The sequence below is a fragment of the Theropithecus gelada genome, chromosome 2 (assembly GCF_003255815.1).
Source record: "Theropithecus gelada isolate Dixy chromosome 2, Tgel_1.0, whole genome shotgun sequence".
In the NCBI taxonomy this organism is placed as follows: domain Eukaryota; kingdom Metazoa; phylum Chordata; class Mammalia; order Primates; family Cercopithecidae; genus Theropithecus; species Theropithecus gelada.
In genome coordinates this window covers 93,754,407-93,779,777 of record NC_037669.1, presented here as the reverse complement: position 1 = coordinate 93,779,777, position 25,371 = coordinate 93,754,407, and the positions used below count along the sequence as shown (strand labels likewise).

General features: G+C 40.4%; 1 protein-coding gene across 2 annotated transcripts in view; it reads right to left on the bottom strand.

Annotated features, from left to right (window-relative positions):
• Nucleotides 1–4,159: 4,159 nt before the first annotated feature.
• Nucleotides 4,160–25,371, bottom strand: part of LRRC2 (leucine rich repeat containing 2) — a 65,808-nt gene continuing 44,596 nt past the window's right edge. The window contains exons 4-9 of one of the 2 annotated variants that reach the window (XM_025376123.1): nucleotides 24,654–24,810; nucleotides 18,455–18,591; nucleotides 15,097–15,242; nucleotides 12,581–12,736; nucleotides 7,287–7,423; nucleotides 4,160–4,842 (exon numbers count right to left, since the gene is read on the bottom strand). In XM_025376123.1, the coding sequence (XP_025231908.1) occupies nucleotides 4,793–4,842; nucleotides 7,287–7,423; nucleotides 12,581–12,736; nucleotides 15,097–15,242; nucleotides 18,455–18,591; nucleotides 24,654–24,810 (783 nt within the window). In that variant the 3' untranslated portion in view covers nucleotides 4,160–4,792. The remainder of the gene's footprint in view (nucleotides 4,843–7,286; nucleotides 7,424–12,580; nucleotides 12,737–15,096; nucleotides 15,243–18,454; nucleotides 18,592–24,653; nucleotides 24,811–25,371) is intronic. The other variant, XM_025376122.1, reaches the window with a different exon arrangement.

Here is a 25,371-nt window from a genome sequence, read left to right as displayed (position 1 = left end):
TTCTGTACAAAAAAGACTGTTGGATTCTTCCATAACTCAAATTGGGAGGAACATGGTAGTAAGGATTTAATTCACTACTTTATAGCTTACTAGCTCTGTGATCCATTACACCCCAAACAAGAAAACATGTGGGTGGGGAGGGTGGCTAGAACCATCAAGAAATTTAAAAGAGATTCTGGTGGAAATAAAATTAAAGCTACAGTCAAGAAACCAGATGTGAGTCCTGCTATTAATTACAATACACTACTCAAGGATTTCACCTAAGTGCCTTTGCCCCTTCATTTCTGATGGGCGTCATTGCATTCTATCCCAAAATATGGCGCCTTGGCATTTGAGAAAACTGCAGAAGCAGGAAGGTATCTCTGACTTTCCTCTCAGCCTTCACCCCTGAAGTAGGTCATAACAGAATTATCTGACCTTCCTCCCTGCAGTTGGTCATAAGACCCCCCTTCTGGAGGTATCCTGCCTGTATCTGAAGTATAGGAACATCCTTATCCTCAAAGACACGGGGACGCCAAGAAGAATCTGAACTGACAGGCCTTGGTAAATTTCCCCCAGCGTATTTCTATTAGATCACACCTTGTTGTCCTCCAATCATGTTTTTCCACAACTATGCACTTCATCATCAAACTTAGTATCAAAATAATGCACTAGTTGTCCAGGCACAGTGGCTTACACCTATAATCCCAGCAATTTGGGAGGCCAAAGCGGGAGGATCACTTGAGGTCAGGAGTTCAAGACCAGCCTGGCCAATACGGCGAAACCCCATCTCTACCAAAAATACAAAACTTAGCCAGGCGTGGCGGCACACACCTGTAATCCCAGCTACTCGGGGAGGCAGAGGTGGAAGAATCTCTTCAGCCGAGAGGTGGAGGTTACAGTGAGCTGAGATTATACCACTGCACTCCAGCCTGGGTAACAGAGCGAGACTCTGTCCCAAAAAAAAAACACACACAAATTTACCTGTTTCTTTGAGTCTTCATTTCTGAAGGCTCCCATATCACATAAAACTTATGTTAAATATATTCGTATGTTATTTTCACTTCTTAATCCATCTTTTGTTGTAGGAGTCTCAGCCATGAACCTAGCAACAGATGAGGAAAAAAAATCTTTTCCCCCCTACACTTCCAACATATAAAAAATAGGTTTAATAAAAAGCTTTTAGAACCAGGACGTTTTTCTTTTAACAATATTTTATTCTTTCACTCATATTACTTTAATATTCATACGTGTATTCTGCCATGTAAATAACCTTTCCAAATTATGTATCAGTCTACTTGCATCATGTCAAATTTTCAAATCTCTATATTTCCACTAAGATACATATTCTCCTTTGGAATCTTTCTGCACATTTATATGAATAAATTAAATAGTATCTCTACAAACATAGTGAAGTAATATATTTGTTTTGGGTTATTACATAACATTAAATAATTATATCTCAATGTAGTATTTTTTTCATATGTGACAGTGAAACAAGGTTTTTACACAAAAACTGGTTTTATTAAAATAAAATTTACATAAATTATGAAGAGTCTATTTGTGTGAAAGCCCCTCTTCAGATATATTTTCCACTTGCCTATATGTAACATATACCTTAGCATGAAATAAAAATCATTCAAGTAGTACAGCTAATAAATTTGAATTGTATTTTTAGTGTTAAAAAGAAAGAAAATGTAACTGTTTAAGATTCAATAAAGGTGATTTCTCATTTTCCTACTGTTTTCATCTCTCTTTTTTCTTTTTTTTTTTTTTTTTTTTTGAGATGGAGTCTCACTCTGTTGCCCAGGCTGGAGTGCAATGGTAGGATCTTGGCTCACTGCAACCTCTACCTCCTGGGTTCAAGCGATTCTCTTGCCTCAGCCTCCCGAGTAGCTGGGATTACAGGTACCTGTCACCACACCCGGCTAATTTTTTGTATTTTTAATAGAGACAGGGTTTCACCATGTTGTTTAGACTGGTCTCGAACTCCTGACCTCGTGATTCGCCCATCTCGGCCTCCCAAAGTGCTGGGATTACAGGCGTGAGTCACCGTGCCTGACCCTGTTTTCATCTCTTAACCTACTTCTCAGAGTTTGTTTCTAAGGGGAAGCAGTCCTCCACCGAAGCACTACCATGCGGTTTTAGAACGCTCTGCCTGTTTTACACCTGTTGAGAATAAAATCTTTGGACTTATGAGTGAGCCCATCAAGACAAAATATTGGGATGTCAATAATAACCCTTTTAAAAACGGCTAGTTCTTCAGACAGAGAAAATAAAAATCACCCTACATTTCTACCCCAGATTAACTTCCAAAAAACAAAAAACTGGCTATACCTGTTCTGGAGTATGGTAGCCACATGTGTGTGGGGTCCCCTAGTTTTCCCCATTTTTGTCTCTGTCCTGACCAAGAAACACACAGTGCCTTGACCCAGCCAGCTGATGTTTTCCTCTGCAGGTCTGAACCCCAGCCTGGGCCTTGAACATTCCTAGGCACTAATAAAGGTGTTTAGGTTGTTGCTGGAAACACTGAAAGATCAACCATGTTGCTAAACATGTGGAAGCCAGCCCAGCCCCCACCCAAATTCCTTACATCCTCATGTGAACTCCATTACCTGACCCCCTCACCGGGGACATGCTCAGGTAGAACATCCCTTGTCTCACTGCCCATCACAAGGACGCTGCAGCCCACGCTGTGTGTAAGCTCCCCTCATAAATGCTTTGGACTGATCACCCTGCGATTTCGTGCTTCTTCCTTTAGAATCGCAACTGGCCCCGCCTTGGAACGGTTTGGAGCATTCTGTCATGGGAATTCCCCATCAGGTCAAACCCAAGGCTAGTGTGACTCCAGCCTTGGGTTTGACCTGATGGAACAATGTGGCTATTTAAATTGAACTGAATTGAAAGATGGGTTCTTCAATCACATCAGTCATTGTTCAAGTGCTCAAGAATCACATGTGTCTGGTTTACCACCTTGGACAACGCAAATACAGAACATTTCCGTCACTGTAGAAAGCTCCACTGGATGGTACTGGGCAGGACCACAGAGGAGACGATTCGTATAAAAATATGCCACTATATACATATTTTCCTTCTTAGTCACAAAAGCTGCTTGGTTTTTTTAGTTATAACAATAATAACACTGTTATTGCTGTTTGATTTGCTTTTGAGACAGGGTCTCGCTCTGTCACCCAGGCTGGAGGGCACTGACACAATCACAGCTCACTGCAGCCTCGACCTCCCAGGCTCAGGCGACTTTCCCACCTCAGCCTCCTGAGTAGCTGGGACCACAGGCATGTGCCACCACACCTGGCTAATTTTTTTGTGGAGATGGGGTTTTGCCATGATGCCCAAGCTGTTCTCAAACTCCTGGGCTCAAACAACCTGCTTGCCTCGGCCTCCCATAGTGCTGGGATTACAGGTGTGAGCCACCGTGCCCAGTCAAAGTTATATGTTTAAGCTTATTTATCTTCAACACCGTCAGCCACAACCTGTTTATTTTAGCCCAGGACAGTGGTATAAAAATAAGAGATTGTGTATAATTTCTCCAAATCATGTGATGTGACGTAAGAGCCCAAAGTCCTGTAATGAATCCCACCTCTCCGAAATTCAAACAGCCCATGGGCTCCCTCTGGACTGAAGCATCTTTGCTATGGGCAGAGTTGTCCTGTGGTACCCACAAGGAAGCCTTGCTAGGAACTCCTTATCAGTGTGGACTGGTCATCGCCATTACCCTACATGGCCATCTTGGAGGAAGGGACCTCGAGGGCATTGCCTTTGCTCTTTACCAAGGTGTGTCCCAGGACCCCCAAGGTGGCCACTCAGGGCAGGATGGCCATCCATGAAGGCCACTGAAGACTTCCCATCAACAGCCAGGCCCACACTTCCTCAGCTAGAGCTACCCACGCACCATCTGAGCATCTCGTGCCCAATGCATGGGCAGATATTCCAGCCTTTCTTTCCACCTTCAAGGCCTAGATTGTACCTACAAGTCTCTCCTGGGAGCCTACACTTGCCAAAATATAACTTAAAACATATGGAAATAGCAGTTTATATAAACTCAAGGAAGATTATTCTCAGTAAAAGAAATAATGAAACTTTCAAAATAACAAAGTACTCTCATTTGATTAGTCCAATATAAATGCTCTTTTCACAATCCTTTTTTGTTTGTTTGTTTTGAGACAGAGTCTGGCTCTGTCACCCAGGCTGGAGTGCAGTGGCACGATCTCGGCTCACTGCAACCTCTGCCTCCCAGGTTCAAGTGATTTTCCTGCCTCAGCCTGCGGAGTAGCTAGGATTACAGGTGCCTGCCACCACGCCCAGCTAATTTTTTGTATTTTTAGTAGAGATGGGGTTTTGTCATGTTGGCCAAACTAGTCTCGAACTCCTGACCTCAGGTGATCCACCCACTTCGGCCTCCCAAAGTGCTGGGATTACAGGTGTGAGCCACCACGCTCGTTCCCTTTATCTTTTAACAATGCACTTAATTTCCGTATTTGGTCTTTTAGTTATAATTCTTAAAAATAAGACATTTTAAAACATTTTAAAATATATTAAATGCGCATTATTTGGAAACAAGTGTATGCAGATGAATCTGGAAATATCAATATATAAACCAATTTTTCAATTCGCCAATCCATGGAGGGAGATACTCATGTATTTGACATTTGAAAACCATTTTTCTTAGCAACTATGACAGTGGTTTCTAGGCTTTGTCCTTAAGCACAAGCCATTCTTCCTATATGACATAATCATAACAAAGATTTATATATAGCTCCAGAGAATAGTGAGATTTGCAGTCTTCTGACAGATATCAAAGTTGAAGGCTAAAAGACACTTTGGTGGTATAGCTGGGAACAGATTCTGTAACAGAAAGAAAAAAATATACTCAGTCATTCACCATTTTATTATGAAATCTAACTACATGCTATGGCCTATGTCAATACACCCATTATTGTCACTTCATGTTTTAAGTATAGAGATACTGTATAGGTGATAAATGATGCATCTGTCACCATTAAGTCAGCCATCACAAAAGTGCAGTCAAACTTTAGAAATGTTTAGATCTAAGAATCATTAACTCTCATTCTTTTGCAATCTTTCCAGCCAACTTACAGCTACATCAAGATCTTGGAAGCTGTATGACCCTATAGTATTAATAGATGACAAAATAGAAATAGATGGTCACGGACTTGGGACTGTGGCTAGTAGGTGGCAGAGGGTACCGTTTATAAGAGAAGTTTGGGCTGTTCCTAAACCATACATGATCTTTCAAAGTGAACCTTCTCTCAGCTTTGCTCTTCCCACTAGTTGCTGACCCCTCTTCTGTCTCCCTTCACAGCCAAATTTTGTCAAAGGATGGTCTATATCAATGGCTCTCAGAGTGTACTTCTCAGACACAAGACATCAACATTACCAGGGAGCTGGTCAGAAGAGTACTTTGTCAGGCCTTGCCCCAGGCCTGATGAGTAAAAACTCTCATTCCTATGTTCACTAAAGCTTGAGGACCAGTGAGGGCTTCACATCCTCATCCTTCTGGAATTACACAAGGTTGTAGGCCCTTATGGGCAGATTAAATCTACTATTTTTTCACTCAGACATTGGTCTGATGGGGAAAGAAGGAAAACAAGGAAGACACCATGATAAAGAAAAGAAAACGAGCAAATTTTTTAAAATTCAGAGCACATGCCTGACCATATCTAGGTTGAACCATCAAAAAGTGGCATTTCTGTAGGACAAAACCAGCTTAATATTAGCAATATCATGTGTTCAATCTAATATATATGAATATATACAGGATAAAATTATCATTATTATTTAGAAATAAATAAACAAATTAAAAATCTATCATCCCTAAAGTTAATTTTTAAAAGCAAATTATTTTAAAATAAATTAACTTATTTAAATAAATAATAGCTAATAATATATTATCAATAAAATCAATAATATATTTATTAAATGGTATTATTTTATAATAGATAAATATATTCATTTTATTTAAATTGATTAATTTTAAAAGCAAATTATTATTACTGGCCACATAGATCTAAAACTTAACACCTATTTTCTTTCTTTCTTGTAGTTTTACGTAATAGCACTACAATATAATTATGAATAAATAAATGAGTAAAATGGAACACTAAAGGTTCTCACAAGAGGAAAACCATACACACAAAGGTAAATTTTGACAAATAAATGGTTCTGTTATTTCAGTTTCACATTTACAATAGATTTCTACTTTATTTCATATTAGTTCAGCATTCAAAATTAGGGATATCCAAACAGATTAAAAGTAACCATATAGAAATTTTAGTTTAGCTGAAACAATTTTTAATTTGCCCAATAAATGACACTTTTCATCATTTCTGGCTATCTAAATGTGACTAATCGTCTTCAGACATCTACTGATGAGGGAGGGGCATGCCCACGCGTGCCATTTTCTGAGGGTGGCTGAGGGAGCCTGCCCACAGATGCTCATCATCAGAGGCCCAGGGCCAGTGCTGCTTCCTCCCTAAATCCACATGCGGGACATCTCTCTTCCTGCCAGGTCTGCACCTAGCTCATCAAAGAACTGAAAAATTAAGGAATAACTCTCAGGCATGCACACCCAAAAAGGCGGCAGTGATTAGAAGACCAAAGACTGACGTATGCCTTTTTCCTGGGGAGGCCGTCTTGTGATGGAAGGAAGGGCTTAAGGCTTCCAGAACATCATTAGGATCTCTCCACTCCTTTGGAAACAGCCGCCAGAATCTGGCGCTGGGAAAAAACCTTCCCACCCTTTCCTCAGGTACTTGACCTGCCTCTCCCCTCTGTATTCTCACCACCCTATGGAAACCAAAACTAAATGCATCTATGTGCAAATTGGCCATCCTGCACTTCCCTTTTGTGATTTTTATGTAAGTGTTCTTGATTTATATGAGGTAACTTTTTCAAAAGTTGAATTTAAATGGATTTTGAAACGTCATCTTATTTTTCGTGTAACTTAGGATACTATTTTGTCAATATCATTTAGTTAAAAACTCACGTATGGTTAGTAATGCAACCCTCACATTTTAAGCGCACATTTCCCAGCTTCTCTGTCAAACAGTGGATGATTCATCAAGCATTCAAATGGACTAGGACAATTTGATATTTTAAGGAAATGTATCATTTGGAATGTGTTGGAGAGTAAATGGAAAAATAATTTACAAAGTAACGTGCCCCTCAACCCATAAACTTTTTGTCAATTTGACTTCTATTAACAAATGTGTTACACAAGTGGAAGTCTGTACACTCATTTTAAATAATTTTAAATATGAGTAACCCACCTCTTTCTTTAAGGTCTTCAATATAGGCTTTCATAACTTCTTTATCAAAATGTTGGCGATCCCGTTCACTTTCCATTATTTCATCGCCATCTTCACATCGGGCATTATCAATAGGATTGTCCATAAGGCTTACAAATCTATTCGAGAAAGCATGGAAAGTATCACATTGTCACCTGTGCATTTTAAACTGCAAAATTCCTCACACAAAATAACCTCTGTTATCCCAAGTTCCAGCTTATCTTTAAAAATCAAAACCAACCACATGATATTAGCATCACCAGTGCAATTCCAGTGTGGAATAATCCAACAGTAATATAGAGCCAGTTTTAAAGTACAGACTGTTCAGAGGCCTGATGGGGAAATGAGAGCTCCCTAGTCACAGGCAGAGAGGACAGGAGGCCATGGAGTGGACACTAACACCTCCTCTCTCAGGCAGATCCTCACAGCTGCATGTCGTCCTGCAACGTTTGATGTTACTCCCAGTAAGGGACATCCATCTTTAAAATGTTGTGTCCAAATTACAAAGGACTCAAGGAAAATCCCCACAAAATGGGTATTTAAAAGATAGGACATGGCTCGGGGCAGTGGCTCACTCCTATAATCCCAGCACTTTGGAAGGCTGAGGCAGGTGGATCACCTGAGGTCAAGAGTTTGAGACCAGCCTAAACAACATGGTGAAACCCCGTCTCTACTAAAAATACAAAAATTAGCTGGATGTGGTGGCATGCGCCTATAATCCCAGCTACTCAGGAGGCTGAGGCAGGAGAATTGCTTGAACCTGGGAGGCAGAGGTTGCAGTGAGCTGAAATCACGCCATGGCACTCTAACCCGGGCAAGAGAGCAAGACTCAATCTCAATAAATAAATAAATAAATAAATAAAAGATAGGACAGGAACAGAGACTCATGCCTACAATCCCAGCATTTTAGGAGGCCAAGGCAGGAGGATATGCTTGAGGCCAGGAGTTGGAGACCAGCCTGGGAAACATAGAGAGACTCCAACTCTACAAGAAATACAAAAGATTAGCTGAGTGTGGTGGCACATGCCTGTAATCCCAGCTACTCGGCAGGCTGAGGCAAGAGGATCGCTTGGTCCCAGGAAGTCAAGGCTCCAGTGAGCTATGACAACACTACTGCACTCTAGCCTGGGCAATGGAATAATACCCCATCTCTGAAAAAATAAGAGTAAAAATAAATAAAACATGAAATGCTGCTAAAAAAATAAAAGGCACACACACACGCACAAGCTAAAGGGGTGAAACTCAAATGGCATTTGATCTTCTGTCTTCACAATTTTCAAAGATGTATTGATGTGAAAAATGTTATAATTATTTCAATTCAAAACAGTAAATCTCTTAAATAGTTTTTGGTTGCAATTGCAGGCCCCACTGTCTTGAGGTGTTAGCGTGTTCTCATTGGATTATAGACGAGGGCTGTATATATGGAAGATATGAGCCACGAGTGTTGTATTTTAGTGTGTGTGTATATATATATTTCCCACTTCATTTTCCTGTTAATTTTGTTTAATGTCTGAACATAGAGAGAGTTTAAAAGTTGTAATGTTTAATGTAGATAGAACCATTCAACTTTTCCTTTACAATTTTTTCACTGAGTTAATGTTTATCTTCCTTCCCTATTCAAAAATAAGAAATATACCTACATTTTATCATTCTTAAAATTTTTAATCAAAGTAATCACTGTACATATTTTTAAACCTGCAGAGTGTAATTGTGCTTCTTTGTGAAGCAACAGTCTCTCACCCTCCCCTTAATTACTCTTCAGATCCCAGAAGCAATCTTTTTTCATTGGTCTATCACTGTTTTTCCTTAATCTATTTAAAATGCCTTTTACCTTAGGACAAATATTTTCATGTCATTCAATCAAGTGGTGGTATTTCTCCCCTTCTTTCCAGTTTCCCAACCTTCACACTTCTAAATTTTTACCATTTTACTTTTTAAACATTTTATTATGAAAATTCTTAAATATTCACAAAAGTAGAAAAAAGTTTATAGTGAACACCCATGTACAATCCTCTAGATTCCATGTTTAACGTTTTACTATACTTGCTATAACACATATCCGCCCATCTGTCCACACACTTATCCGCCCAACTATCCACCCATCTATCCACCCATCCATCCACCCATCCATCTACCCATCCATCCACCCATCCATCCACCCATCCATCTACCCATCCATCTACCCTTCTATCCACCCATCTATCCATCCATCCATCCACCCATTTATCCAACCATCCATCCAACCCATCTATCCACCCATCCATCCATCCATCCATTTACCCATCCATCTACCCATCTATCCACCCATCCATCCACCCATCCATCTACCCATCCATCTACCCTTCTATCCACCCATCTATCCACCCATCCATCCACCCATCCAGCTACCCATCCATCTACCCTTCTATCTACTCATCTATCCACCCATCCATCCAACCATTTATCCAACCATCCATCCAACCATCTGTCCACCCATCTATCCACCTATCCATCCACCCATCTATTCACACATCTATCCACACATCAGACATCTCATTTTTTTAATGCATCTCTAAGCACCATCACAGACATTGTGTACTTTTACTTTGTTAAGGTCAATACTATACACATTCTGATGTGTAATCACATCTCACTTTCCTTTTGGCTGCAGTTTGACTCTAAAATTGAAAATCAATAAATAATATTTACATTTTGTGACAACTATCTGGTAAGGCTTAGTAATGCCTTCCTATCTGAGAATGAGACAGCAGAATTTGGCTCGGCCCCTGAGTATGTAGGCAGTGCTGGCCAAGGTACCGGCCCCACTGTGGGTGATCACTCGCTCAGGCATGGAGCTAGCAGGTCCCCAGAGCAATCGCCAAACACAAAACTCTGGGGTCTTTTCTCCAGGGGTACCTTAGAGAACGTCTCAGGCTTTTGGTCTGGGGCCTGGACTGCTGGTACAGAGTGGTCTGCCCATTGTAATTAAGTAGGCGGTTGGGGGGTGCCTGTTGATATAAAACTTTTTCCATTTTTCCTCTTGTTTTAAGCACCATATTTCTGTCTACACCTCCCTGTACCGACATTTCTGGCCACCAAGCATCTTCAGGACAGATTGGCTTGCTCCTCGGCTTGTTCTCCGGGATTTGGTTTGTTTTACCTTACTTTCATCAATGACTGCTATTCTGTCTACTCAATGTATCTCACAAAAATTTGAGATTTCTCATATTTTACATTTTTTCCTTTCATTTTAGTAGACTCTTTTAAGGGATAAGTGTATAAGTGTTCAAAGGGATCAAGCCATCATCATTAACATGGCATTTCTTCTTTTTATAACTTTCTTTTTTTATTTGACTTGTTTCTTGGTCTAGTTTTCTTTCCATATGCTATTTATACCATATATTTGTGATATTAACTATATATGGCATACATAGCTATGTACTCCAAGATTTCTTATGCTATAAAGTGAAGAACAGGCTTTATCACTAGCCAGTTTCTTCATACCATATGAAATCATTCATACTTTCCCCAGTTGCTTATGAAAATTCCTATATCATGTATTAGCATTGATTTCAGGACTACCTATTCTCTTCCAATAACTCACCTACAAATCATTGCCCAGCATTGCATCATTTTGAGATCACTCCTTCTAAATATGCTGTAATTCTTTTTTTTTTTTTTTTTTTTTCAGATAGGGTCTTGCTCTGTCGTCCAGGCTGCAGTGCAGTGGTGCACAATCATGGCTCACTGCAGCCTCGATCTCCCAAGCTCAAACGACCCTTGCACGTCAGCCTCTCGGGTAGCTGGGACTACAGGCACATGCCACCATGCCAGGCTGTTTTTTTTGTTTGTTTGTTTGTTTGTTTTGGTGGAGTCTCGCTCTGTCGCCAGGCTGAGTGCAGCAGCACGATCTCAGCTCATTGCAACGTCCACCTCTCGGTTTCAAGCGATTCTCCTGCCTCAGCCTCCTGAGCAGCTGGGATTACAGGTGTCCATCACTGTTGCCAGCTAATTTTTTGTATTTTTAGTAGAGATGGGGTTTCACCATGTTGGTCAGGCTGGTCTTGAACTTCTACAGGTTATTTCTAAGAAATCAATAAGCTATTAAATTTTTATGCAAACTTGTATCTATTCTTTTTATTGAAATTTCAATAATTCAAAGAGCTTCCATCTGATTCTCTTAGATTTCTGAGTCCTACAATTATATCATTTGAAATTACTTTAGTTAGGTGATAGGTTTACCCTGACTGCTATGAGACATGAAGCTGCCAAGCCTGCTTCCAGGGGCTGGATGTTGAAGGGGCTCTAGGGAGGAATCCTGCTACCCCTCTCACCGGTGGTCCTCTTCTTATTCAAACAATATTCCACACACAGCCAAGCACAGTGGAAGACCTATTTTGGTGGAAGGGGCAGAGTAGGGCATGCATGAGATGTCTTACCCCCTGTTTATCTTGTGCTTATACAGATATGAAGTTGGTCTCTTTCTTTGCAGCAGTCAAACCTCTTTGTTTGCCATGCATTTATTGCAAGGACAGGAAGATAAGATTGAACTCTGCTGATAGTAAGCACTTACCACTGAAGAACTAGGAGTCCTGGGGAAATATTCTCACTAGTGGTTGTGTTAACAGCCACCTGGTGTTCAAGGCTAATGGGTCTCTGGACAGAGAGAAGGTGGCTCTTACTAAAGCAGCCTCATGTGAAGAATGTGCGGAGGGCCCAAACCGCTGGGGATGGACAAAAATGGTCTCAGGTAGAATTAATGGGGCAACCCCAAAGCTCCAGATTCTGGGAGGATGTGCTGCCAGGGAGCCATCAGCTACCTTGGAGTCATTTCTGGGAAAGGTGGAGCTAGGACTTTTCAATTCCATTTCCATCTCACCCCAGTTGCATGGATGGTTTTTCTTAGTCATGGGTGGTTTATAGGTTCACTTAAGGAAACCTAAAGAAGGGTGAAGCAACCAGGGAGGGTCCTTTCAACATCTGCTGACCCCTCCAGGCCGGCAGCGATGTGAGCACTGAGCGAAAGACCATGGGCCCTGGACATATGTCCTGCAACACCACCAACCAGCATGCAGCATTTGTGCAGAAATCCTCTGAACCCTATGCCTCTTCCTCGTGTCATATGCCACAAACTCCAAAATCCTGTAAAATGTCACCAGAACGTCTGTGAGTTGGGAACAGGTTCTCAGAGTATGAGAGGCATCTAATCCGGGTCCTGAGACAGCTGCCCAGGCTCCAGTGCTGCTCACTCCTTGCCTGTGTCTGAGTGTGTCTGCTGGGATTTCTGGGCTACTCACTTTAAAGGTGTGGACGAGTCACAAAGGGCAGTTGGGAGCTCCACCAAATGGTCCCCACTGACGACTAACAGAGTGAGCTTCTTCAGGTTCAGCATGGAGTAGGGAAGGTAGGTCAACTTGTTTTTATACAAGAGAAAGCTCTGCAGCTCTTCTAGCCTAAGAAGAGGTAAAAACAATCATAACACTGAACTTGGCATCATAGCTAAGAAAACCAATGTGAATTACAAATAAATTCTAATAGGAAGTCCCTACTTTATTTTATCCATGTGACCTTTATGAGAACCAACTTATTCTAAGTTTTGTTCTTGTCGTGTTTTTTTGTTTGTTTGTTTGTTTTTTTGAGACAGGGGCTTCCTATGTTGCCCAGGTTGGAGTGCAGTGGCATAATCTCGGCTCACTGCAGCCTCAACCTCCTGGGCTCAAAAGATCCTCCCACCTCAGCCTCCTGACTACAAGCACATGCCACCATGCCCAGCTAATTATTTTTTGTATTTTTTGTAGAGACAGAGGGTCTTGCCATAGTGCCCAGGCTGGTCTTGAACTCCTGGGCTCAAGCAGTCTGCCTGCCTCGGCCTCTCAAAGTGTTAAGATTACAGGCATGAGCCACTATGCACTGCCTAAGTTTTAAATAACTAAAGTCATGCCAGGTGACATGATTTTTTGTAAGTTTTTACTGACTTAATCACCAGTTGAAGACACAGCTATAGCAGTGGGATAAGCATACTGCACAATACACACTAGGCCATGATGGAGCCTCAAATATCTGTATGTCCCTTCTGAGAGTCAACTGCATTTACAAGGGTTAACAGGGCATGGGAAGGCAATCATACTGGAATGAAAATGAGAATAAACAGATTTTAGCAATGTACTTCCTTTTGTACATCTTTTTTTTTTTTTTTTTTTTAATGAGAGAGACAGGGTCTCACTATGTTGCCTAGGCTTGTCTTGAACTCCTGGCTTTAAGTAATCCTCCTTCCTTGGTCTCCCAAAGTGCAAGGATTCCAGGCAAGAGCCACTGTGCCCAGCCTCCTCTTGTATATCTTTAAAGCCCAGTTATTATCCTTCTGTCGTCACATTTTCCAACTTTAAAACAGGAAGGCAACTGCAGAGTGAAAAGTAAATGAGCAAAATATGTTTCAAACATGTCTTATTCTGTTTTCCATTTTATTCTAACTCAGTGTCCTCCCCCCGGGAATTTTTCTTTCATTTATTTCCAAAACTTTGGCTTATCACACAGCTATTTCATAAAGTTCCCATGTTGCAGACTAAAAGATCCCCTCTTAGTCTCAAAAGCCTGGAAAGCATCAATACGTATCACATGTACCAGGAATAAAGAAAAGTCATACAAGATGGCATTCAGGCCGAAGCCACTGCTTGCCTCTGTGTCACCATAGCTTGCTTGTGTTTCTTTATAAAAAAGATTGTAGGCCAGGCATGGTGGCTCATGCCTGTAATCCCAGCACTTTGGGAGGCTGAGGCAGGAGGATCACTCGAGTCCAAGAATTCAAGACCAGCCTGGGTAATATAGCAAGACCTTGTCTCTGCAAAAAATTATTTTAAAAAATTAGCCAGGCGTGATTTAAAAAATTAGCCAGGCCACACATCTGTGGCTCCAGCTACTTGGGAGGCTGAGGTGAGGGAATTGCATGAGCCCAAGCAGTCGAGGCTGCAGTGAGCCATGACTGCACTCCCGCCTGGGCAACTAGCAGGACTCTGTCTCAAAAAACAAAAAAAAATTGTAGATTCCAGGATGCCAGAGATTGTGTTTCATTTACCACTTTAAACCCATCCCATTCTCTAGGCTTGCCATACAGGAGTCTGATAATATTATAAGTGAATGACTGAATCTTACATGATAACTCTTATTTTTAAAAACATGAAATAGCTGCAAGAATCTAATTTGGGCCAGGCACGGTGGCTCATGCCTGCAATCCCAGAACTTTAAGAGGCCAAGGCAGAAGGATTGCTTGCACCCAGGAGTTTGAGACCAGCCTGAGAAACAAAGCAAGACCCTGTCTCAACAAAAAATAAAAATTTTAAAATATGTATATTTTTAATTTGAAAGAATATAATTTGAAAACCTGGCTAAGCATATCAATTTTGTTTGAAAGTTTATGTATAATGAATCAACAAATGAAACTAATAAAATTTGTCCTCATTGATATTCTAAACATAGAGTGATATGTTTCCATTCTATACTTAATAAATTAACTTCTCCACTTCTGTAGAGTGAAGGAAAGTTAATGGTGCCATTCTATGGAAGACTAAAGCAAATTAAAGTTCATCAAGACAATGAAGAGGTGTTCAAATGCACGTAAACACATACATGTATGATGCAGACTGGAAATTGTCTGATTCTATAATTTCCTTGGAAACTGATTTCCTGGAAACAATAAACTCTGGAAAATTAGTTGATTCCAAAGAACATTCATGTACTATACATGTTTTAAATGTTAACAGTGTTTGAAGCGTTAGTAACTAATACATACACCTCACCTTAGAATGCAAGTAGCTACCTGTCTATATCTTGAGGCAGGTCGATCAGGTTATTGTTGCTGATATCCAACCACTGCAAATTCGACATCCGCAGGACACAGATCGGGACACTGGAAAACTTGTTTGCTGAGATATCTACAAATGTAACTTGCTTCAAATTACTTAACTAGAAATGAATAACAAAATGTTCTAATTACTTTTATAAGAGTGGGAATAAAGTTCAACCAATAATTTTAAGATTGATATTTCTTTCCCAAAGGCATTTCTATGAATATACGCAAAGCAGATCAATACAGGATGTATTTTGGAGCACCTCGGATGTGTCATTCACTGTGTATGGGTAGGGAAGTTAAGATAAATAATACACTGCAGCTGCCTTCCAGGATTTTATATTGCTAAAAATTATCAGTGCAAGCTGGGCTTGGTTGCTCATGCCTGTAGTTCTAGCACTTTGGGAGGCTGAGGTGGACAGATTGCTTGAGCCCAGAAGTTCAAGACCAGCCTGGACACCATGGCAAAACCCCATCTCTACTGAAAATACAAAAATTAGCCACATGTGGTGGTGCAACCTGTAATCCCAACTACTTGGGAGGCTGAGTCAGGAGAATTACTTGAACCCGGATAGTGGAGGTTCCAGTGAGCTGAGATTATGCCACTGCACACAAAAAAAGGAAAAAGAAAAGAAAAAAAAATATATATATATATATATATAATATTAAGCAATAGTTACAACACTGTATTTTTTATTTTTGATATATAGATGTAAATATGTGATAATAAAAATACAAAGGATGAATGTAATGGAGCTATATTGGGGCAAAAGTTTTTATATTTTACCAGAATTAAGTTATTACTAAGCTGAAGTAGATTGTGTTAAATTAAGAAGAATATTGTAATCTCTAGAATAAGCACACACAAAAATAAAAACAAAAAAATCGTTTTTAAAAATCAACAGAAGAAAAAAAATGGTATACTAATGAGTCAAAAGACACAGATTGTTAGTCGGGTTTTACCAAAAAATCCAACTATATGCTGGCTATAGGAAACACAACTTAGAATCAAAGATACAAATAAGTTAAAAGTAAAAAAGATGGAAATAGATATATATATATCATGTGTATTAGTTTATTCTCACACTGCTAATAAAGACATAAACAATACCAGGTAATTTATAAAGAAAAGAGATTTAATGGATTCATAGTTCCACATGGCTGGGGAGGCCTCACAATCGTGGTGGAAGGCAAAGGAGAAGCGAAGGCACGTCTTATGTGGCAGCAGGCAAAAAGAGAGGTTATGCAGAGGAACTCCCATTTAGAAAGCCACCAGATCTCATGAGACTTATTCTCATGAGAACAGCACAAGAAAGACCTGCTCCCATGATTCAATTACCTCCCACCAGGTCCTTCCCATGACGTGTGGGAATTATGGGAGCTGCAATTCAAGATGAGATTTGGGTGGGGACACAGCCAAACCATATCACCATATCATCATGTAAAACATAACTATAAGAGAGATAGAGTGACTATATTAATATCAGACAAATTATATTTAAGAAACAATATTGTTAGGAATAAAGAAGGACATTTCATAATAATAAAAGGGTCAATAGCAGGAGTTCCCCTGACATAGGTCAGGAAGATGCAAGAATCATAAATGTATATGCAACTAACAACTTAAAATATATGAAGTAAAAACTGATGGAATTAAAAGGACAAAGAGACAATTCAACAATTATAGTTAGATTTTTTTTTTTTTTTTTTTTTTGAGACGGAGTTTCACTCTGTCGTCCAGTCTGGAGTGCAGTGGGGAAATCTCAGCTCACTGCAGCCTCTACCTCCCATGTTGCCTAGTCCTGGGAGTGGGAATGGGGATTCATATCAAAGGTGCAAGAGATAATTGGGGGTAGTGGGGAGGAGTGATGGAAATGGCCTAAATTTGAATCTGTACACTTGTAATGAGTGAGTTGTATGGTATGCAGATTACACTTCAATGAAGGAGGAAAAGGTAGAAGAAGGGACAGAGAAGCAAACAGGGAGGCTGTTGCCCCAGTCCAGATGACAGACAACACTGTCTTGACCAGGGTGGCAGTGGGAAGGTGATGAAAATGGTTACACAGAATATATTCTGGAGGGCATGCTCAACAGGATTTATTTATGGATTGGATAGGGCACATGGGAGAAGAGAGGTTAAGGATGACTTAATTTACTTCCAGCCTTAACGTCTGTGTGGAGATTGAGCCATTGCCTGAACTGGAAAAGACTGGGGTATGAGTGGATCTGTGCAGGGAGCCATGACCCCTGGCTGTGCACCCTCACCAGGACACCTGCTGGGTATCTCCTAGGGTAGAATGGGTGCTAACAGCTTAGAAGCAGCCACTTCCTCCTATACCCTGAAGCATTCAGGAAAGGCAAATAATGCCCCTTCTAGGATGGCAATCGGTGTCCAGTGCCTTGTCACCAGCAATCACCATTTATAGCCCATTCGTTACCAGTAGCATTGCGAGATCCTTCTCTCACTCCAGCATGAGATGCTTATTGAGTTTAATTTGGCATTAAAAATTGTTCACTTTTATGTGCTCCACTTTATCAGAAATGATTTAAAATCATTTTTCCATGAATACAGACCAAAAGAAACTAATGAATATTTTTAAATTAGTGGATTTCTTAAATCCTATCTGTAGGACTACTTTAGTCATCTACAAGTTTTGCTATGAGTATATAAAAAAAGTTTACCCCCTTTATTTTCAATTTTACCATTTTGGATAAATAAATTAGGATCTGCATTAGAGACAACAGGCATCATATATTACAAGCATCAACAAGCATTAAATAAAAATTTATTGTGTGAAATTTTGCCTGGTTTTCCTTTGATAGCATTTCTGAACTTAAATTCGGGTTCTGACCTAGTATAAAATGTTTTTAAAGGACAGGTGCAGTGGCCCACGCCTATAATTCCAGCACTCTGGGAGGCCGAGGCAGGTGGATCACTTGAGGTCAGGAGTTAGAGACCAGCCTGGCCAACATAGCAAAACCCCATCTCTACTAAAAATACAAAAATTAGCCAGATGTGGTGGTGTGCACCTATAGTCCCAGCTACTCAGGAGGCTGAGGCAGAAGAATTGCTTGAACCCAGGAGGCGAAACCTGCAGTGAGCCGAGATCGTACCACAGCACTCCAGCCTGGGTGATAGAGCAAGACTCCATCAAAAAAAAAAAAAAAAAAAGTTTTTAAAGACCAGTATATGGTGATTGAAATGTCAGGAAAAGGTGATATAATAAAGATAGATTTCATATGTTAAAACTTCTTGCCATATTACAGACCATTCTATGTCATAAACCAAATAAAAGTAAATCGTAGTGCAGAAATGTTTATCTCTTACTTCAAAGGGCAACTCCATTAATTCTAGATTTCCAGAACAATCCAGTCTGTCTAGATTTTCACAATCTCCCAATTCTGGAGGAATGCTCTTCAGATGGTTGAAACTCACATTGAGTTCTTTCAGGTTCTTTAAACAACCTGTCATCAGAAAAAGTTAACATCCATTGAATAGGTCGTTTAAGGTCTTTTAAGAACAAAAAACAAAACTAAGAAGTAAACAGCTCTGTAAATAATGATGGGGAAGGAACTAAACATAATTTAGCATTTGGGTTTGGGGGAGTGTATCTGATGAACATTATCTTGTAGCATCATGAACCCGAGGTTCTGAAATCACAGTTTTTCAGTATGATAAGGGTCCAATATTACAGAATCTAAAACAAAACTTTCAAGGCTCATGCCTTCAGTGTGTCATATTTTTAAATAACTGATTTGTCTATTCTTTCTTGAAATGCCCAGGGATCTTTCCAACTGAAATGAAAGCTGCCTACCTACTCTCTGCTTTCCCAAGCCCTCAGACCTAATTTCCAGTAAGGGGAAGATATTGCAACTGCAGCACAGTGAATTGTATAGAGGCTCCTTGTTTCTAGAGCCCAAGGAGCAGCTTAAGGAATTACCATATCCTACAATATTTGAGTAAAAATGTTTAAATACAGATGCTCCCTAACTTATGATGGAGTTACACCTCAATAAGCCCATCATACGTTGAAAATATCATAAGTCAAAAATGCATTTAATACACCTAACCTATCAAACATTGTAGCTTCACCTAGACTACCTTAAATGTGCTCAGAACACTTACATTAGCCTATAGTTGGGCAAAATCATCCAACATAAAGCCTGTTTTATAATAAAGTGTTGAATATCTCCTGTAATAAATTGAATGCTGCACTGAAAATGAAAAGCAGAATGTTTGTATGGGTACTCACAGTTCCTTCCTTCCTCCCTTCCTTCCTTCCTTCCTTCCTGCTTCCCTCCCTCCCTCCCTCTCTCTTTTCTTTCTTTTCTCTTTCTTTCTTTTTCTTTCTTTTCTTTTTTCTTTCTTTCTTTCCTTCCTTCTTTTTTTCTCTTTCTTGCCCTTCCTTTCTTCCTTCCTTCTTTTCTTTTTTTTAAATTTTTTTCTTTGTTTGTTTTACTTTAAGTTCTGGGATACATGTGCAGAATGTTCAGGTTTCTTACATAAGTATACATGTGCCACGGTGGTTGGCTGCACCTATCAACCCATCATCTAGGTTTTAAGCCCCACATGCATTAGGTATTTGTTCTAATGTTCTCCCTCCCCTTTCCCCCCCAGCCCCCAACACGCCTGGTGTGTGACGTTCCCTCCCTGTGTCCATGTGTTCTCATTGTTCAACTCCCACTATGAGTGAGAATATGCAGTGTTTGGTTTTCTGTTCCGGTGTCAGTTTGCTGAGAATGATGGCTTCCAGCTTCATCCATGTCCCTGCAAAGGACACAAACTCCTTTTTTGTGGCTGCAGAGTATTCCATGGTGTATGTGTGCCACATTTGCTTTATGCAGTCTGTCATTGATGGGCATTTGGTTTGGTTCCAAGTCTTTACTATTGTAAATAGTGCTGCTCTTTTTTTTGTTGTTTTCTTTCTTTTCTTTTCTTTTCTCTTTCTTTCTTTCTTTCTTTCTTTCTTTCTTTCTTTCTTTCTAGCAGCCGCACCCTTCTAGAAACAAAGTGCAGTTTCTACCGAATGCACATTGCTTTCACACCATCAAATAGCTGAAAAACCTTACATCTAACCATTGTAAATTGCGGATCATCTGTAATTCCAATAATTAGTTATTTTAAATCCATATAATGATAATTTCTTGGGAGTTTCACAAGGAAGTTAAGAGCACCATTCATTGTCATTCTTAATTCCTTGATGTCAAATGTCAAAAATAATTGCTCTAATAATGAGAAAAAGAATACCCTGTCTAGTAATCACACCTCCCTAACTCCTCCCCTCCATCAGCCCTCAATAGATCTATAAGACAACATGATAAGAGATCAAACCCCACCTCCTTTACAAAATTCAGCTGCTCAACATAAAAGAGCTAAAAATCCTTTGTTCATTCCCAAGTTCCTCACTATGCTTGAGCATCAGATCCTGCAGCTGAGTGTTTCTTCATTTATCCCTAGTTTGTTAGGAGCTATATCTGCTCCTCTAGGAGAGAAACATGCCCTGAATTAATGCATTTTCATTTCTTTTCATTTTGCCCCACATGTGAAAACTGATTGATTCTAGATGCCCTCAATACTTACCTTTGGTAAAAAAAGGATTTTCTCAAAATACTCCATGTTAATGACACAAAGAGTATAAAGAAGCAAGTACTAGAAGAAAATTAGGGTGACAACCTTACCTAAATCATTCTAAGAACACTTTCCTCTTTATTATTGTGTTCTTTTCTTAAGAATTTCCTCTATAATGATGAAAAATTGTGATACTCACATGTCATAAGAATTTCCAAACTGGAGATATGATATATGTCTCAGTCATGTGAGAAGGGAGTGGTCTGTTTTTGCCTAAGCTATGGATGTATTTAGATAAATTATATTCCATCGACTTGAAATAGACTGAAAATTATAAGTTGGATAAAATACATATATGACTTAAATCTGGTATAGAGTGTTAAAGCCTCTGAGATTTATTGTCCCCCTCCCTCCCATAGGTTAACTCACAAAAAAATTCAACTAGAGAATTTTAGAGGTGGCAGATGTTTTAAAGATCATTCTGACCCTTATCCTACAAATGAGGATAATTAAGATTTTAAAAATTAAAATATGTGCTCAAGTTACTCAAAGTTAGATAACATCTGTGTCTTCAAAATCTTAGGTCAGTCTTCAATTCACTAAGTTTCATTTTAAAATATTTTGGGAACAAGTGAAATAAATCATGTCGTAATCATCACTCAGCTACCGGGGAGAATGGGAAAGGTTTAGATGTTCTGATACTGAAAGATAACATTAACATAAAGATGATGCTAATAATAGTAATAATAATAATAATGGCTAGTGAATGCCAGGGATTCACCTACTCTAAATGCTTTCTATGTATTATCTATTTAATCCTCACAACAAGCCTGTGAAGTAGGTACTATTGTTATCCCCATTTTACAGATGAGGAAACTGAAAAGCAGTAAATGACTTGCTCAGGGTGACCTTCCAGTAAGTTGAAGACCCAGGCAGCCTGATCCTGGAGTCCACCTCCGCCTTCATGGTGTGGTCGGGGGAAACATGTGAGGCACAGACTGAAGAACACAGTGTAAGCCCATGTGTGTAAGTATATTTAACATGCATGGTTACGTGTCTGTTTATAAATAGACAGCTACAACGTAGGTCTGTAGAACGGCATGAGTGCATGTACAATGTGAATACCCAGGAAACTTAGTGCTTACTGAGAGGCTTGATTTTACATTTTACACATTTCTAAAATGTTTGAATAGTTTTCCCTGCACATGAATGAGGTCTATGGGGATGCCATCATGTCTCCAACAGGACTCGAGTGTTTGGAATAATCACTTGAATAATCACTTGGAATAACAAGTATGTACCCAATATGTTGGTGTTTATTGCCTTATCTAATCCTCACAACAACTAAATGACAGCAACAACTATTATCCCCACTTCATAGATGAAGAAACTGAAGAGCAAAGAGATTAAGTATAGTGCCCCAATCCCACATTGGTCTCCCACGGATACCCCTCGCCCACCAATCTCTTCTCCTCCCCCGAGTTTGCAAGGATCACATCCTCACTCCCTCACCAGTGGTCTCAACCATGGCTGCACATGGGAATCATGTAGGGAGTTTGTTAAATGCTGATTCCTGGCCCTGTACCCAGAGATTCCTATGGAATTGTTCTGCAGTGGGTCTTGGGCATTTAGATTTTTAAGGCTCTTTGGGGGATTCTAAAGTGTAGCCAAGGTGAAAACCACTGCTCAAATCAAACTGGCTCACAAGGAAAGAATCAATATTACATTGGTGTAGTGTGGGAAGTTAAAAAAGAACAGGTATTAATCTGGCTGGCAATAATTTCAAGGAAGACATTTCAAGAGATGAACAAAGATACATATTAAGTGGAGCACTTCTGATGACATTTCAGACAACTGTGAGCATGACTTATCCCATGGTGATGCTCTGACGTCCCCCCTCTTTTGACAGCTCCATGCTTAATACCCCATCTATCTTGCTGCCAACCACTGGATTCCCAAGCCCAGCTGGCAGGATAGCAAGGATCCCTGAGTCTAAGTCAACCACTGTGGCTTCTCAAATGTATAAGGACAGAACCTTTCTACTTGAAAAGGGTGGTTTTTTGTTTGTTTGTTTGTTTCGAGACAGGGTCTCACCCTGTCACCCAGGTTGGAGTGCAGCAGTGCCATCACCAGTCACTGAAGCCTGAACCTCCTAGGCTCAAGCGATCCTCCCACAGGCACGTGCCATCATGCCTGGCTAATTTTTTACTTTTCGTAGAGATGGGATTTCGCCATGTTGCCCGAGCTGGTCTCAAACTCCTAGGCTCAAGTGATCTGCCCACCTTAGCCTCCCGAAGTGCTGGGATTCCAGGCATGAGCCACTGCCTCCAGCCTAAAAAGAGTTTTTAAAAGTAACTCAGTCCTCAGAAACTCTATCCAGTTATTTAAATATACTATGAGTTTGCCCAAAAATGACCTGCAAATAGTGAAATCTGGCTTCTAGCCCAGGCTCTGAAGAAGTTTCTTAGTGTAATATGTAAATGATAATGATTCAGTCAGCTAACATCAGAGGATCTCTCCAATTTGCAAAATAAAGGGGCAGGAGGTAAATGACCCCTTACATGTCAAAAATGGTACCTTTCATTCATAAAAATTCTAAGGTCCTTTCTACCTTTCCAGAAACTAGGCAAGGAAACAGAAGTACTTGTCCTTGTTGGGTCTAGAACTTGATTTTACCCTGCTTAGACGCTAATAAGTTTTGCCTATTCCTGCTTCATGGATACCGGCAGAAGACACGAGGCTCCTGTTCCAAGACAGCATACTGATGTCAGTTGCCCTTACAGCTAAGTCTACCAAGTGTGACGCAGATGGCCCAGTTAGATGCATCACGGCTGAGAACCCCAAGCTTGGGGAACCCACTGCTTTTACAGCAAGTGGTTAGCAAGGCTGCTCTTTGCCTGGGAGCAGGTGTCACCTCATCCCTCAAGGTTATTATGTGCATAAACATCCCCAAGATTGGCCTGGGTAAGAGGGTGATCAGAGCCTTGTAGTCTTGACACAGCCAGCAAGATGTGTACGACCACCAGAGACCCCACAAGCCACCTGTCCCACAGGGTCTTGGCTTTTGGTAAATTTTCACATAACTATGATTAACCCACTGGTCCCAGGGCACATGTGTAAGAATGGAGCTCTGTGCAGCCCCAGACCTTCACTCCTTCCACCCCAGGAGAAAGAGAAGCAATAATGATCACTGTCATTTTCATTTTAAGATAACACAACTGAATAATGACAGAATTGTAAAATTTTGATCCATCAAAAAGACATCAGGCTGGTTACGGTGGCTCACACCTGTAATCCCAACACTTTAGGAGGCCGAGGCAGGCAGATCACCTGAGGTCAGGAGTTTGAGACCAGCCTGGCTAACATGGTGAAAGCCCTTCTCTACTAAAAAAAATACAAAATCAGCTGGGCATGGTGGCACATGACTCTAATCCCAGCTGCTTGGGAGGCTGAGGCAGAAGAATCGCTTGAACCAGGGAGGCAGAGGTTGCAGTGAGCCAAGATTGTGCCATTGCACTCTAGCCTGGGCAACAAGAGCGAAACTCTGTCTCAAGAAAAAAAAAAAAAAAGACACATCATAAGCTAAACTAGATTTATCAATGGAGTAATACATAGGAATAATACATTTATAATAAGCATATTGCATGTTTATAGGTTTAAAACTAAAAGAAAATAAACACAGAGCTCCTAAACAAAGTATTGCTCACTCATGAAACTTCTGGTTTCTGAGCAATTGGCAAGTGTCCTATGTGCTGAGTTATACAGGCGAGATGCCGACCTCACCGCCCAAAGGGATGCTGCAAACGAGCAGCTCTGGGGAGCCTCGAAACAGCCCTGCCCAGCCACTTCCTGGGGCAGCTGGAGAGAAAAAACGGTGTCTGCACAGTGTCTGTTACCTGCCCGACAGCTGCCTACTTAACACACCAGAGGCCGGAAGACCCCTGCTAAGTTGACATACCGATTTCTGCTGGAAGATGTGAGATTTGGTTTTTCGGCAGATCCAGAATTTTCATCGCTTGAAATAACTCAATATATGTAGGAATGATTTGAATCAGGGTATTGCTTATGTGCCATTCTTTCAGGTGTGTCTGCTCCTTCAATGAATCTGGGAGCTCCTAAAACAGAAAGAATAACATCAATCAGAACTAGCTCCTCCATGTGCACAAAGCCGTGTAAAACCAAGCATTTATTTTAAAACAGGGAAAGAGAAAGCAGACATGAGAGCATGAAGCGTAACCACCAGCACTCCGGCCATTTCAAAAAGAAACCAAAGATACCGCAGTTGCCGTCAACTTCACAACCGTATATTAGCCCCATTTCAAAACTGCCGTGAATTCATGATGTTATTAAAATTAAATCCTAGTGAACACAACCAACCAGACTCACACTTGGAGCCACAATATGTACTACTTATTTGCAACATACCAATTTAACATCCCCTAAGTTCTGTCTATACATTCGATTTCAAAATTTGTGCTTCGTTTCCCTTTCTCTGTAGTGGCTTTTAGAAATACTTGATAAACCTCTAATATTTGCTGCACCACATTTCCAAATATTCTTAAGAGTCTACGAAAGGGAAAGAGCATGAGAAACAGTCAGCTGGGACACCTGAGTTCCGGCCGAGGCCCCGCCATTTTCCAGTCGCGCCACCTCCCTGGGTCTCCACTGCTGAAATG